Source organism: Paroedura picta, chromosome 4, assembly GCF_049243985.1.
Source record: "Paroedura picta isolate Pp20150507F chromosome 4, Ppicta_v3.0, whole genome shotgun sequence".
NCBI classification, from domain to species: Eukaryota; Metazoa; Chordata; class Lepidosauria; order Squamata; family Gekkonidae; genus Paroedura; species Paroedura picta.
The window spans coordinates 140314499-140329417 of NC_135372.1; the positions used below are offsets into that span (position 1 = coordinate 140314499).

Sequence of the window (14919 nt, forward strand, 5' to 3'; positions counted from 1 at the left end):
GGGGCAACAGAAAACAACGCTACTCCACCCCCAGTCTTTCAAAAACTTGGAGATGGTTATCAAATCTGCATTTGCAAAAATGTCTGGTACCATTAATTAGAAGAAAAAGAAGAGCTGGTTATTATAGAATTATAGAATCATAGAGTCATAGAATCATAGAGTTGGAAGGGGCCATACAGGCCATCCAGTCCAACCCCCTGCTCAACGCAGGATCAGCCCTAAGCATCCTAAAGCATCCAAGAAAAGTGTTATACCCCACTTTTTCACTGCCTGAAGGAGTCTCAACACTTCCTCTTCCCACATTTGATACCTTAGAGGTAGGTAGGGCTGAGAGAGCTCTGAGAGAACTGAGGTACGACAACAGCTCTGATTGTGACTAGCCCAAGATCATGCAGCTGCCTGCATGTGGAGGAGCAGGAAATCGAACCCAACTCTCCAGATTAGAAGCCCACACTGTTAACTACTACAGCAACCAATATACAAACACACAATTAAACTATCCAGGAAAAAGTGAAAACAAATGATAAGTAGTTTTTTCCAGGTTCCCCACCACTGAGTTGTCTCTGGTCTCTGACTTGGAAGCTTCCAAGGTGCCAGAGGAGTCTGTGACCTGGCTGCCAACCTCCAGGTGGTAGCTGGAGATTTCCTGGTAGCACAACTTTACTCCAGGCAACAGAAATCAGCTCACCCAGAGCAAATGGACACTTTGGACAGTAGATTCTATGGCTAGGAAGCCCCTCCCTTCCCCAGACCCCACCCTCCTCAGGCTCCACCCCCAAACTCTCCAGGTATTTTCCAATCTGGAGATGGCAACCCAACAGTGACCTGAACTGGAGGAAAACAGGAAGCTTTGCAAGATCCCTGCAGGGCAGATACCCCAGGCCCATCTGCCCCAGAACTGCCCCCCCGAGGAACCTGCTGTGAGAGATGGTCCCAGGCTTTTAGAAGAAGAAGAACTGGTTTTATCCCCCACTTTTCACTACCTGAAGGAGTCTCAAAGTGATTTGCAATCGCCTTCCCTTTCCTCTCCCCGCAACAGACACCCTGTGAGGGAGGTGGGGGCTAGGAGAGCCCTGATATTACTGCTTTGGGAGAACTGCACTATCAGGGCTGTGACTAGCCCAAGAGCTCTCAGCTGGAGGAGTGGGGAGTCAAACGTGGCTTGCCAGATTAGAGGCTGCCGTTTTTAACCATGACACCAACCTGATTAAGATTTTACTTATTTATTGTAGATTATATTTTTATACATTTTAACTTGTTGTATGTTATCTGGACATATCCCACTCTGAGTCTGTGGGAAAGGGTCGCATAATAATAATAATAATAATAATAATAATAATAATAATAATAATAATAATAATAATAATAATAATAATAATAATAATAATAATAATAATACGGATTTGGGGTAAAACACGCCCAAGTCCACCTTGTGAACTCGTGACTAGGAAGGGCTTTGAAAGAGAAATGTCCCCTTTATAGTTAACATCCTTAGCCATTTCCCAAGGACTACAAACATTTTCCTGAGAGTAAGCATCACTGAATAGACCTGAGTGGAATTCTAAGGAGACCTACTTAAGATTGTTCTCCAGGCACCTTGAATGGTCTTCTCATCTGTGTTTTCAAAAACAGCCAAGGCCTTGAGAAGTGGAATATCCAACTGGGCATCCGGTCATGGAGGAGAAATCCAAGATGGTGGACCAATGACATAATCGTGCAGGGCTACTAGAGTCAGAGTACCTTTATTGGCATAAACCCATACAGGGCTACCAGTGGAACAGCTCTTTGCCCTTCTGGGGCCTTCTGACTGACCAGGATGCAGGAACCAGGATACCGGACTAGACAGACCATTCTCCTGATGTCATGTACAATTGCGGGAAGGAATAAGGGACGAAGGGGGGAGATAATCATAGAGTCATAGAGTGGGAAGGGACATCCAGGGTCATCTAGTCCAACCCCATGCAGAATGCAGGAAATTCACAACTACCTGCCCAGATGGTGCCCCCACCCAAACAAAACAAAACAAAAACAGAATTGCGATTCCTGATTCCAAAGTGGTGATCGGCATTTCCCTGGGCAAGCAAGAACGGGCTACAAGAGCCAAGCATGGACACATGTCCCTTCTGCCCACCCACTTACCATCTGCCTAGGTTCACAGAATTAGGATTTCTGCCAGCCTCTGCTTAAAAACGCCCAAAGAAGGAGAACCCACTACCTCCTGAAGAAGCCTGTTCCACTGAGGAACTGCTCTAACTGTCAGGAACTTCTTCCGGATGTTTAGCTGAAAATTCTTTTAAATTAATTTCATCTACTTAGCTCTGGGACAACAGAAAACAACTCTGCTCCATCCTCTATGTGACACCCTTTCAAGTTACAGGTGAGTGTAAGAAATGAGATTGGGCAGAATATGCCACACTGGTGGGGCTACTCGTTTTTCAGCGGGTCAGATCACAAGTTCCCCTCCCGAGTAAAAAAAAAAAAAGGATAAAGTCAAGGCCAGAAGAACAGCATGGCCAATTGTGGGTTGAGCATCTCCTGGAGATTTGGGGGCGATTGGGAAGTGGGTTACAATGCCAGGCAGAAAACCCTCCAAAGCTCTCCACTAGACTAGGGGAATCAATCTCTGTCATCTGCTGCAATTTCTGGATCTCTCCAGGGCTCACCTGGAGGCTGGCAACCCAGCCAAGGAACAATGGGAATAAGCAGGAGACAAGCACAAAGAGCCAGAGTGAGACTGAAAAGCAAGGCAGATATGGGATCCAGGAAGCAAAGCAGACTCAGGGAAGGCTGTGGCTCAGTGGTAGAGCACTTGCTTAGGGAACAGAAAGTCCCAGGTTCAATCCCAGGCACCTCCACTTAAAAGGACTAGGCAGGAGGTGATGTGAAAGACCTCAAGGGAAGACCCCAGAGAGCCATTGCCAGTCTGTGACTTCAATGGACCAGTAATAAGGTGGCTTCATGTGCATTTGTGTGACCCAATCACAGGTGCTCCCTAGTCACAGGTGCTGCCCTCTGTAGGAATCAAGGATTTGTGCAGAATTGAACATTGTTGTGAATTTTGTTTCAGTAACTACCGGCTGCCCCTAGGCCTGTTCAGGAAGCTGGCTTGGCAATTGAGAGGGTCTCCTATGGGGCTAGCTACATTTTTGTATGGACTTCTGGGTAGAGAATTGTAGAATCCTAGAGTTGGAAAGGCCCACCATAGCCCATCTAGTCCCACCTCCTGCTCAATGCCTAAAGCATCCACAAGGAGCTGCCCAGCTGCTGCTCAAAGACCACCAGTGAGGGGGAGCTCCCCACCTCCTGAGGCAGCCCACTCCATAGCTGAACTAGACTCAGAGAATCCTAGAGTGGGAAGGGGCCATACTGGCTGTCTAGTCCCACCCCCTACTCCATGCAGAATCAGCCCAAAGCATCCAGGAGAAGGATCTGTCCAGCCGCTGCTGGAAAACCACCAGTGAGGGGGAGCTCCCCACCTCCTCAGGCCGCCCATTTCACTGCTGAACTAGAGTCAGAGAATCCTAGAGGGGGAAGGGGTCACGCAGGCCATCTAGTCCAGCCCCCTGCTCTGTGCAGGGTCAGCCTCAAGCATCCAGGATAAGTATTTGTCCAGCCACTGCTTAAAGACTGCCAGTCTTTTTCCTGATATCAAGCCAGCACTGTTCTATACATAGTTTAAAGCCATTACTGCAGGTCCTCTCCTCTGCTGCCAACAGAAACCTTTCACAGGAACCTCCAAGTGACAACCTTTCAAATACTTCAAGAGAGCCATCCTGTCCCTTCTCCGCCTCCTCTTCTCCCAGCTGAACATTCCCAAGTCCCTCAGCCTTTCCTCACAGGGCTTGGTCCCAGGCCCTGGATCATCCTCGTCATTCTCCTCTGAACCCTCTCCATTTTGCCCACGTCCTTTTCGAAATGAGGCCTCCAAAACTACACATGAGACCCATCCAGTAGGCATGCTTCTCGTTTTTGTGACCCAGATTCTCATTAACTACTCCCCAAATAAATCCCACTCTTAATCCTACAGCTAGAAGGTTTCTTTCAGGTTTTGCCTGGATCATCCCTGCTGGCCCATGCAAAATCTGTGATGTGCATGATTTAACAGCATATGAAGAATACCCTTCAGGAGGAATTGGGGGTTTGGGGCAATAAGTTGGGTTAACCAAACAATAAGCAACTTAAGCCATTTGTAAAAATCATGTGAAATATTGGGCCAGTATCCATCAGTATGATTCCACTCATCATATCTCAGGAGTTAAGCAGAGTTGGTTTTTGGAAAAGAGGCCATCCAGGAAGGCTGAGCAGAGGAAAGTAATAACAAACCACTTCTGCTTCTCACTTCCTTTGAAAGTCTCTTACTAGGATATTTGAAAGGGAGACCACCAAGGAAGGCTCTGTGCCATGTGTTTCTCCAAACTCCTCCCAAAACTGTCACTCATAGCTGATACCGCTTCCTTCAGCAGTTAATTCCATACTTTAAAGCCCAGCTTTAAAAATCCAAATCTCCAGTTTCGGTATCCTCAAGCAACCAGCGTTATCAGCACGTACATGTAGGGATCGGTGATTTTCTTATGCTATTGTCAAAGCATTTCAACGCTAGCTAAAACAAACTTGGGAGATGAAATGTCGATTGTATTTGGATGACCTACATCTTGGAACCAGAATGCGAAATTTTGAATGACTCGCGAATGCACAAAGTTCCTTTCAGTGCCCCTCCCCATTTATCCACCCTCCCTCATCCCCAAAATGCTAGGAGACCAATAATATTGCTGGTGGTGGGATGTTCCAAATAAAGTGGCACATTTCAAAAAAATACAGCTCAAAGAAAAACAGCGAGATGCATCATCAAGAAAGAAGCAATAATGTTTGGCCAAAGGTCCTTCCTTTCAATATGGAATTAGAAACGCCAGCCAGAGTTTGAAAGAAAACAGGAGGAGGGAAATTATACTTAAAAAGAAAAAAAAAGAATTCTAACATTCTGGAGAGAGCTGTTTTCCCCCACCCATTTGAATCACAGCACAGTTACGGGAGATTGTACGGAGCAGCATGTCGTCTCAATAATTGGTAACAAACGAAGCATGAGATTTCTCTTGAAAGCATTTGATTTCAAGTGTTTGACTTCAATAAGCGCTTTCTCAGTTGTAACATCAAGGGCTAGGATGTACCCCACCAATAAGAAATCCTCCCTCCGCCTCCCTTATCCCCCTGCTAAGGAATTTCCCTCACTTCCTGTCTCTCTCTACACGGTTTCCTCTCTCAAGTGGAAAGACTTACGTGAGCAGCTCTTTCTTGATTTCCTTGGAAAGAAACTTCAGCTTGAAGTTGGTTAAGGTGATCTCCCCGGGGTATTTCCTCTCCTCGAAATTCTCTTCAGGTACTTCCTGGTCGTCCACTTCGGAAGAGGCAAAAGAGTGGACGGCAGGCTCCGACTGCAAGAAATTGGTAAAAGGCATTTCAGGATGACTCTCTCATGTGTTCAGTTGGGCCCTGGCAGTCTTCATGTGGTCATGGTTAAAGATTAATCAAACTGGGTTTCTTTTTACCATGCACCAGATCCCTATTCTGCATATTGTAGGGTTCTTATTGACCTGCTTATGGAAGGAGAGTTCTAGTCTATTGCAGACCAGGGCTGCTGATGGTCAGTCAATCAGTGAGGTGAATCTGGGGCCAAGGTGTGAAAGGGATCACAATCATCCTGGGGAGAAGAAAAAGGTCTTCACTGCTTACAGGAAGTTCTGACCACAGAGTTTTAAAATATTCCTAGAACTATCAGAAAGTGGCAAATGTAAATCTAGCAATCACTAGAAACTCTATGGTATGATTACCATACAGCCTTTAGAAACTGCTAGAGCTAGTCTTACCATTTCCGCGTAGCTCTAGGAATTGTCAGGAACTCTATGGTCAGAACTTCCTGTGAGTAGCTGATGCTTTATTTTTCTTTTTAATTTTTCTCCCAAGATGCTGCCCCCACCCCAACACTACCCGTCTGTTGTTTGCCAGGCAGTGCCTGGAAACCCCACGTTCTGACCACAGAGTTTTTGAACATTCCTACAGCTTCCAGAAAATGACAAATGTAACTCTAGCAATCACTAGAAACTCTATGGTGGGCTTACCATGTAGGCTCTAGCAATTGAGCGTGCAGTAGTGGTTCAGAGCTCTGGCTTCTAATCTGGAAAGCTGGGTTTGATTTCTCACTCTTCCACATGCAACCAGTTGGGCTAGTCACAGTCCTCTTAGAGCTTTTCTCACAGAGCAGTTCTGTTAGAGCTCTCTCAGCCCCACATACCTCACAGGATGTGTGTTGTGGGAAGGGAAGGCAATTGTAAACTACTTTGACTCCTTCAGGTAGTGAAATGTGGGGTATGGAACGTTTCTTCTACTCTTGCCATTTCTGAGGAGATATAGGAACTGGTAAGGAACAAGGATATTAAAAAAATTAAATACCTTTATTGGCATAATCATAATAAAACATCTGTATAAAAAGCAAGCTGGTTCAGATCCCAGATCCCAGATCACTTGGAGAAAATCCCATGAAGGAATTTTGCAATGCCTTCAGCTTTTTCAGGGTTATGATCCAATAAAAGTAAGTGCACTAATGTTGCAGGACTGTGAATCTGAACAAGGATATTCTCTATGTGATTGAAGGAAAACAGTGCTAGCCATTTTCAGGCTGGCTCCACCTCCTAAAGCAGCCATTTTGTGACAGTAACCATCATGCTGTGTTGGAATTCCAAAGATGCTTAAAAGGTTAAAGCAGCCAGAAACCCTTGCTGTAGCATATGGTTTGTACACTGTGCGCCAGGCCTCTGGGCTTCTGTGCACTTCTGCTCTGTTGGCCTAGAGAGCTGCTTTGGCTTCTGCACATCCAAGGCTCCCGAGGACCTCAAAAACCAGAATGAGAACAGAGGACACCGTGCTCCATTGCCACCTTACCTAAAGCATCACCACCGTGTCCTTTTGAGGAATGCCTCCCCTGAGGGATTGACAAGACGCTGCTATGGTTCGGGTACAAGAAACCCAACCTCAGGTTTTTGTCAGAATATGCAAGAGCTGTTCTGTGCATAATTCAACAGTAAAGAATATCCTACGGGGACATCAGAAGAGATGTGTAGCTAACATAGTTAGATTAGGAAATTCCTGGTATTTTCCAAATACTCTCCTCCTGCTTCCTAATTGGCTGAATTGGAGACTTCCTTCTCTTCTGAGCACCTTCCCTCCCTCCTTGCCTCCAGAAGAAAGCAGCCAGTGAAACTGTCTCTCTCCTCTCTCTCTTTTTTTTTACAAAGTTATTTCTCTTAGCAATAAAGCAACGTATTTTTGACGCAGCCTGGTGCTGTGCCCCTCCTTTGCTTATCGAAACTCCGCTGAGGGTTTGCCCCAGTCTCCTTCCCCGCCCCTGCAACCCCTCACCTCTTCCGGCTCCTCCTCCCGCTGCCGATTTGGTTTGGTGTAGTCAATGGGGCCATCCCATTCGTCCTGCCGGGAGGCGTGGCTGGAGGGGGGTGAGGTCATGGTGCTGCTTGTGGCACTGCTGCTGTTTTGGCGTTGGGAGACATCTGGGGATTTGATGCTAGGGCTGCTGCTGCAGCTGCTGCTGCTGGGGAAGGCATTCTCACGTTTGCGGTGCTTGTTCATGCTTAAGTCCAAAGTCCCGTTTTCGTCCACTTCGATGTCCAGGGACTGCAAAAGATGAAACAACAGTGGTGACTGCTTGCCTAACCTCACTGCACTTAATACCTGTGCGGAAAGTGGGATTTGCTGCCAGAGGATGTAGCAACAGCCAGAGGAAAAGACAGCTTTAAAGGGGGGTTTGATAGATTCACGGAGGAGATGTTTATTGGTGGCTAATGATCAAGATCATTAGACATCACCCTGCCAACAAAAGTGCGTTTAGTCAAGGCTATGGTCTTCCCAGTTGCAATGTATGGCTGCGAAAGTTGGACCATAAGGAAGGCCGAGCGTCAAAGAATTGAGGCTTTTGAACTCTGGTGCTGGAGAAAACTCTTGCGAGTCCCTTGGACTGCAAGGCGAACAAACCGGTCAGTCCTAGAGGAGATCAGCCCAGGCTGCTCCTTAGAAAGCCAGATCCTGAAGATGAAACTCAAATACTTTGGCCACCTCATGAGAAGGAAGGAAGGACTCCCTGGAGAAGAGCCTCATGCTGGGAGCGATCGAGGGCAAAAGAAGAAGGGGACGACAGAGAATGAGGTGGCTGGATGGAGTCCCTGAAGCAGTAGGTGCAAACTTAAATGGACTCTGGGGAATGGTAGAGTACAGGAAGGCCTGGAGGATCATTGTCCATGGGGTCGCGATGGGTTGGACACGACTTCGCACTTAACAACAACAACAACGATCAAGATCATCCTATATTCTGATTCTGTCTTCTGTACATGAGTAGATATTGAGCAGGGGGTTGGACTAGATGGGGGTTGGACTGTACGCCCCCTTCCAACTCTATGGTTCTAAGACATACAGAAAATCACGCATGACCCGAGTTAAAACTATTCCAGATAGCTCTGTGGCTGAAAATGCTTGTATAAATGTAAAGGACAGACTTCTGAAACAGGTCCTCCCTGATTTTCCAGGTTTAAAGATGTTTCTTTAAGCTGCACAGACTTTTACAATTATGAAGAATTCCTCTAGGACAGGGGTAGACAAACTGCGGCCCTCCAGATGTCCATGGACTACAATTCCCAGGAGCTCCCTGCCAGCATTCGCTGGCAGGGGGCTCCTGGGAATTGTAGTCCATGGACATCTGGAGGGCCGCAGTTTGACTACCCCTGCTCTAGGATGTATGTCTTCTATTGAGAAACACAAAGGTTAGGGAGGAAACCATGTATAGAAAAGCAGAAAATTTTTCTTCTTAGGGCTCTAAAATGTTTAAAAAACGTAAAAGAATATCTTGTTGGTTGGGCAAACATAAGATGTCTCAGTGTGTATGCCACAAATGCTAACAAATTCAGACCTAATATTTTTCAATCCCACCGACCTTCCTCAGAGGTCAATATAGAGATACACACAGTTGTATATAATTTTTTACTCCAGTTTCCAACGGGAGGGCAAAAACTTATTTAATCTGTTATGGCTAGCTCTGGTCCCGCAAGGCATTCATATCAACAGACTCCTCAGCCAGAAAATATGTCTTCTTCCTCCACCGGGTCCTGGGAAATCCAGCTGTGTGCTTCTCTGCGAAAAGGTCCAAAATGAAGAAGCGAGACATGGCAAAACAGGGTTTTAATGGGTTTTTGTAAGGACACCAGTGGCAAACCCACAAAAAAACTGAAAAAAGGACAATATTTCCACTTTCTTAAAGGAATATACACATTATTACATAGAATCATAGAGTTGGAAGGGGCCATATTGATCATCCAGTCCAACCCCCTGCTCAGTGCAGAATCAGCCTAAAGCATTTTTGATCAAACTTGGGGAGGTAAGTTTGATTTTATCGAGTTGGGTCAATTTATGGGGTTTGTTTTGCCTACTGTGTTTGCATTTTTACATATTGTCCTGCCATAAGCTCCTGGTGGGTTCTGGAGATATCCCGGAATTACAGCCAAACAGTTCCACTGGAGAATTTGGCAGCTACGGAGGGCTGACTCTGTGCTATCACACCCAGTGTGGTGTAGTGGCTAAGAGTGGCAGCTTCTAATCTGATGAGCTGGGTATGATTCCCTGCTCCTCCACATGCAGCCAGCCTTGGGCTCATCACAGTCTTGATAGTGCTCTTCTCAAGGCTCTCTCAGCCTCCCCTCCCTCACAGGGTGTCTATTGTGTGGAAAGGAAGGGAAAGCGATTGGAAACCTCTTTAAGACTCGTTCAGGTAATGTCAAGTGGGGTGTAAAAACCAACTCTTCTTCTTCTTCAGTAATCTCAGGGCTCTCAGCCTCCCCTCCCTCACAGGGTGTCCGTTGTGGGGAGAGGAAAGGGAAGGCGAATGGAAGCTGCTTTGAGCCTCCTTCAGGTAGTGTCAAGCGGGGTGTAAAAACCAACTCTTCTTCTTCTTCTCTGCTGAGTGCCTCCTCCTCCACCCCAAAATCAACACCTCCAGGTTCTGCCCCCAGATCTCCATGACTTTCCCAACCCGGAGTTGGTAACCCCAGTAACCCTCTCATGATTTATTCATTATGGGCCTTGAGGGGTCACTAAGGACCGTGTGGGGTTTTCACGTCCTGGGGGGGAATCCTTTTTCATTTTCTCACTGATTTCCTTTATAGACTGGCTTTTTGGTGGACTCTGGTGGCAGATTCGACTCGAAAACAATGCCAGCCGAACGCCAATTACGCTAAATGAGCCTATTGTTTGCAGAATTGGATGGCATTGTTTTAATTGTGCTGTTTGGCGGTTTATCTGGCCGATGCAGACGGCTCGGAGACTGCCAAGAACGGTGGATGCAGGGGGAGTGGGGGGGAGGAACACGGGTTATATGATGATATGGTAATATATGATGGTAAGATAAGATACAAAATGCGGCAGAAGTATCCTTAAAAAAATTCCCCTCGGAAAGACTTTTATCTTCTCGCAGAGGCTTGACTATGTTAATCTCCTAATTGCCTCTCCATAAACATGGGTTTTATTTTTAATTGTATAATATTATCAAGGCAAGTCTGTTTGACAGAGTGGTGTCAGTGCTGGGTGGGAAATTCACGGAGACGGGTGGGGGTGGAACGTGGGGAGGGGAGACTTCGGGGAGGGGAACCCACCACCTTGGGGGTGTCAGCGTGCCAAACAGTCCTCCTTCCGCATGGGATGTCTTCTCCAGGGGAGCTAATGTGGGTAGTCTAGCGGTCAATTGGTGTTGTCGGAAGTCTCCAGGCCCCACCTGGAGGTTGGCAACCCTAAATTGACACAGACGGTCTCATCCCATCGTTGATACACAGCTTTGTGCACATCTTAAATGCAGACAAGTTGCTGTCAACCTACAGGGATTCTAGGAATTGGCCTCCAAAATGTGCTTGAATGGAAGATTACCAAGGAAGACCAGGGTTGCTATGCAGAGGTGAGCAATGGCCATCCACCTCTGCTCATCTGTCCTGACCTGGCTGGTCTAGGATAGACAGATCTCACCAGGTCTCAGAAGCTAAGCAGGGTCTGCCCTGGTTAGACCAACAAGGAAGCCCAGCGTTGATAAGCAGAGGCAATCAATGGCCAAGTCCCTGTTTCTACCTCCTGCCTTGAAAGTTCTCTGGTGTCACTGTATCACTAACTCCCTTTGAACATTCATGTGGGCGGAGCACAGCGATCATCAAACCGGTCAACCCCCCTCCTCCGAAATCTCAAACACGGTGAGCCAGGGCCTCCTGACCTTGCTGGGGAGATCTTGTTGCTTCGTGCTGAGATTCTCGGGCATTTCCCAGCAGCGGGTAGAGAGGTTCAAGATGGCGGTGGCCGCCATGTGCGCAGCCTCGGCGTCGTGGGAGTAGTCGAAGCCTGTGGACGAAGACGAAGTGCTCTTCACGTAACTGCTCGAGGGACTGTGGCCGGGGGACGAGGCCTTTGGAAAAGGTTTGGCTGCAGAAAGGGAGGAACACAGGGGCATGGTGACGCATGGTGGCAGCACAAGATCCCGCGGGCAAGTCAATCAATCTCGGGGACTTCAGAGATGAGGACATCCGTTTAGATCAGGGGTAGTCAAACTGCGGCCCTCCAGATGCCCATGGACTACAGTCCCCAGGAGCCCCTGCCAGCGAATGCTGGCAGGGGCTCATGGGAACTGTAGTCCATGGACATCTGGAGGGCCGCAGTTTGACTACCCCTGGTTTAGATTTTGAGAGCACATGAAGCTGCCATCAACCGAACCGGACCGTTCGTTTATCAAGGTCAATCCTGTCTACTCAAGACTGGGAGAGGCTCTCCAAAGTCCTCAGGTGAAGGTCTTTGAAATCACCTGTCACCTCATCCTTTGAACTGGAGATACCTGGGGTTGAAACGGGACCCTTCTGAATGCCAAGTGCAGCTGTTATCCCTGATCCACAGCTGCTCCCCAAGTGGGGTGTGGGAGGGAAAGAATGGTCTGAAGGCCCACTCTTGAAGATATGCAAGGTTAAATCGTAAAGAGAAGCCATTAATCTCAGGAGCAATGCCTGTAAAATTGTAGCCCTACAGCACAAACCTGCCAACCACACCATGTTTCCTTTGAAGCTTGACACTTTTGGTGTACCCCCCCAAAATCAGAATCACCGAGCTGGAAGAGACCAAAAAGGGCCATCCAGTTCAGCTACCCCACCTTCTCAGGAACATTGCTTCATGTAATAACATCATTTCTGGGACAAACCTGGAAGTGATGTCATGGTGTGCTAAGCTTCAGAAGAAACTCTGTGGTAAAACCATAGAGTTTCCACTGAATCCTAGAGCAGCATGGTGGCACTTCTGGGTAAGCCCTGGAAATGATGTCATGTTGTTGAGCAACAGGGCTCTCCCATGTCCCTGGCCTCCCAGTCTCCTTCCGGATGCCAGGAATCCTAGGTTGGTATCGCACAGCCAAATGTGGCATCAGAGAACTGAATTTCCCAAGGATATGGGACCCAGTTCAGCTTGGGACCACAGTGTGGCTTCAGCCTTCTTTCCCACACTGTTTTCCCAAAATAGACTCCGCAGTCCTATGTAGCTGAAGCACTCCATGTGCACTGAACAGTCATGAATAAATGTAATATCTAGTTTGGCAGCTTTGTAAAGTTAGCTGTATGGCATTGTATTCCGATAAGGTACCTCCCTTTCTCAACCCACCCCCTCCCAGGCTGAACCCCCAGGTTTCCAGCTGCAGCTAGTTGAATAGAACCTCAGAGGTTGTTTCAGCTTGGGGAAATGGTGCAGAGAGGAAGGCTGTCCATGCTGTGGTCCTGAGCCAAACGGGGTCTCAATACACTTGGAAAGTTCAGCTCTCCATCTATGAATCACCCGGCCTGTTGACATGGAGAACTGGCCAGAATTGTGAATGCTCTTGTGTACTAATCCTGTGTGCTCTGAAACACAGCATGGGTGTACCAAGGGGTGCTGAAACACTGCCTTTCTTGCCCTCTGTAAACAAATGCTTCTGTTGAAAGCATCAACTTCAGGAAGATGCAATGGAGTAGTGGTAGAACATCTGCTCCACATTCAGAAGGTCTCAGGTTCAATCCCCAGCTTCTCTAGTGGGACCTAGGTAGTAGGTGATATGAAAGACCCTTTGTCTGCCTGAGACCCTAGAGCAGGGGTAGTCAAACTGCGGCCCTCCAGATGTCCATGGACTACAATTCCCATGAGCCCCTACCAGCATTTGCTGGCAGGGGCTCATGGGAATTGTAGTCCATGGATATCTGGAAGGCTGCAGTTTGACTACCCTTGCCCTAGAGAGTGGCTGCCTGTAAGAGGAGTCAACAATGACCTTGAAAGACCAATGTTCTAACTTAGTCGAAGGCAGTTTTACGGATGTGGCACCCAATCCCAGCCACAACAAACATGTGAGCCAATGAAATGTACCTACCAAGGAACTAGGGTGCTGGACAGAGTTAGAAACATGTGAGGTGGACTACTAAGGTGAGAGGTTGACCCACAAAGTGAGTTCAACACCAGCTTCCCAGGAAACCATAACCTTTTCTATGCACCACTGGAGAATTCAACACATGGGGGAAAGGAAAGGTGTGTAAGATTGTCAATTCCAGATTGGAAAATACTTGGACATTTTAGGAGTGGCTCTTGAAGAGGGTGGGATTTGGGGAGGGGAAGGACTTCATTGGGGTGTAACGCCATAGAATACACCTTCCAAGATGACCCTTTTCTCCAGGGGAACTAATACCCAGTGCTTGGGTTGTCACCCCAGGCGATCCTCAGCCACCACCTGCAAATGAAAATTAACAAACAATCCTGTATGAGGCAAAAACTTATTTGGGAACCCAATATATTTTTGTGGGCATTTTCCTCAAATAGAAGGATTGTTCTTCGCTCTATTTGGAAAAAAAAATACTCAGGGCAATATATTCCGTTACTAAGTAATGAAGCTTGTTGCTATTGCTTTAAGAAATAAATTATTTTATTGTTTGTTAATTTCCGTTTGACGCATGGCTAATTTTATCTAGCATTACAGCCTGGAAGGGGGCAACCGTAAATGCAACTTTCCCCTGCTTGCTTCTTGTCCCCTTCCTATATATAAAAAAGGTTTTAGCAGGACTTGTTCCCATACGGCTAGGGGAAAAAAATAAATCAAATCTGGCATGATGAAATAAAATATATCTTTTCCTGACAAAAACCAGCATTTGTTTCCCCAAGGGGGATATTGCTCAGAAATACATATCAGATTCTCTGTATAAAACCAAGCTCCCAACATTCCGTCATGCTCCCCTGTGATCAAGGAAGGGAAGAAAGGAGAAGGAAGGGGCGGGGCTAGGCAGAAGGAAGCATGCTTGAGTATCCGGGTCACCAGGAGCAATGGGAATTTTGCTCCGAAGTAGATATTGCAATTGGTACAAAATGCAGCTGCTAGGGTCCTCATGAGGTCACCTTGGAGGGCCCATGTTCAGCCTAGGCTGAGGCAGCTGCATTGGTTACCAGTTGGCTTCTGGATCAGGTTTAAGGTCTTGGTTTTAAGGCTATATGTGGCCCGGGTCCCACTTATCTGAGGGACCGCTTATATCCTTATGCCCCCTTCAAGGGTCTTTGCTCTGTGGGTATGAATTTGCTGGTTGTCCCTGGCCCCCGGGAGGCACGCCTGGCCTCAACCAGGGCCAGGGTCTTTTTGGTCCTGGCCCCAAACTGGTGGAATGAAGAGCTCAGGGCCCTGATGGAGCTATCAGTGTTCCGCAGGGCCTGTAATACGGAGCTCTTCCGCCCGGTGTTTGGTTGAGGCTAGAATGACTTCATAGGATCATAGAGTTGGAAGGGACCTCCTGGGTCAACTTCAGATTCGACTCAGTCAGTTCAGCCAATTCTGAACCAGGGAAGGGTGTT

At 47.3% G+C, this 14919-nt stretch overlaps 1 protein-coding gene across 12 annotated transcripts in view; it reads right to left on the reverse strand.

Annotated features, from left to right (window-relative positions):
• The window catches only part of MYT1 (myelin transcription factor 1), a 183901-nt gene that overhangs the window by 45419 nt on the left and 123563 nt on the right, over positions 1 to 14919 (reverse strand). For 10 of the 12 annotated variants that reach the window (XM_077335862.1, XM_077335859.1, XM_077335860.1 and 7 more), the window contains 3 exons: positions 11303 to 11508; positions 7411 to 7680; positions 5275 to 5429 (listed from right to left, as the gene is read on the reverse strand). In XM_077335862.1, the coding sequence (XP_077191977.1) occupies positions 5275 to 5429; positions 7411 to 7680; positions 11303 to 11508 (631 nt within the window). The remainder of the gene's footprint in view (positions 1 to 5274; positions 5430 to 7410; positions 7681 to 11302; positions 11509 to 14919) is intronic. The other 2 variants (XM_077335867.1, XM_077335858.1) reach the window with 1 other exon arrangement.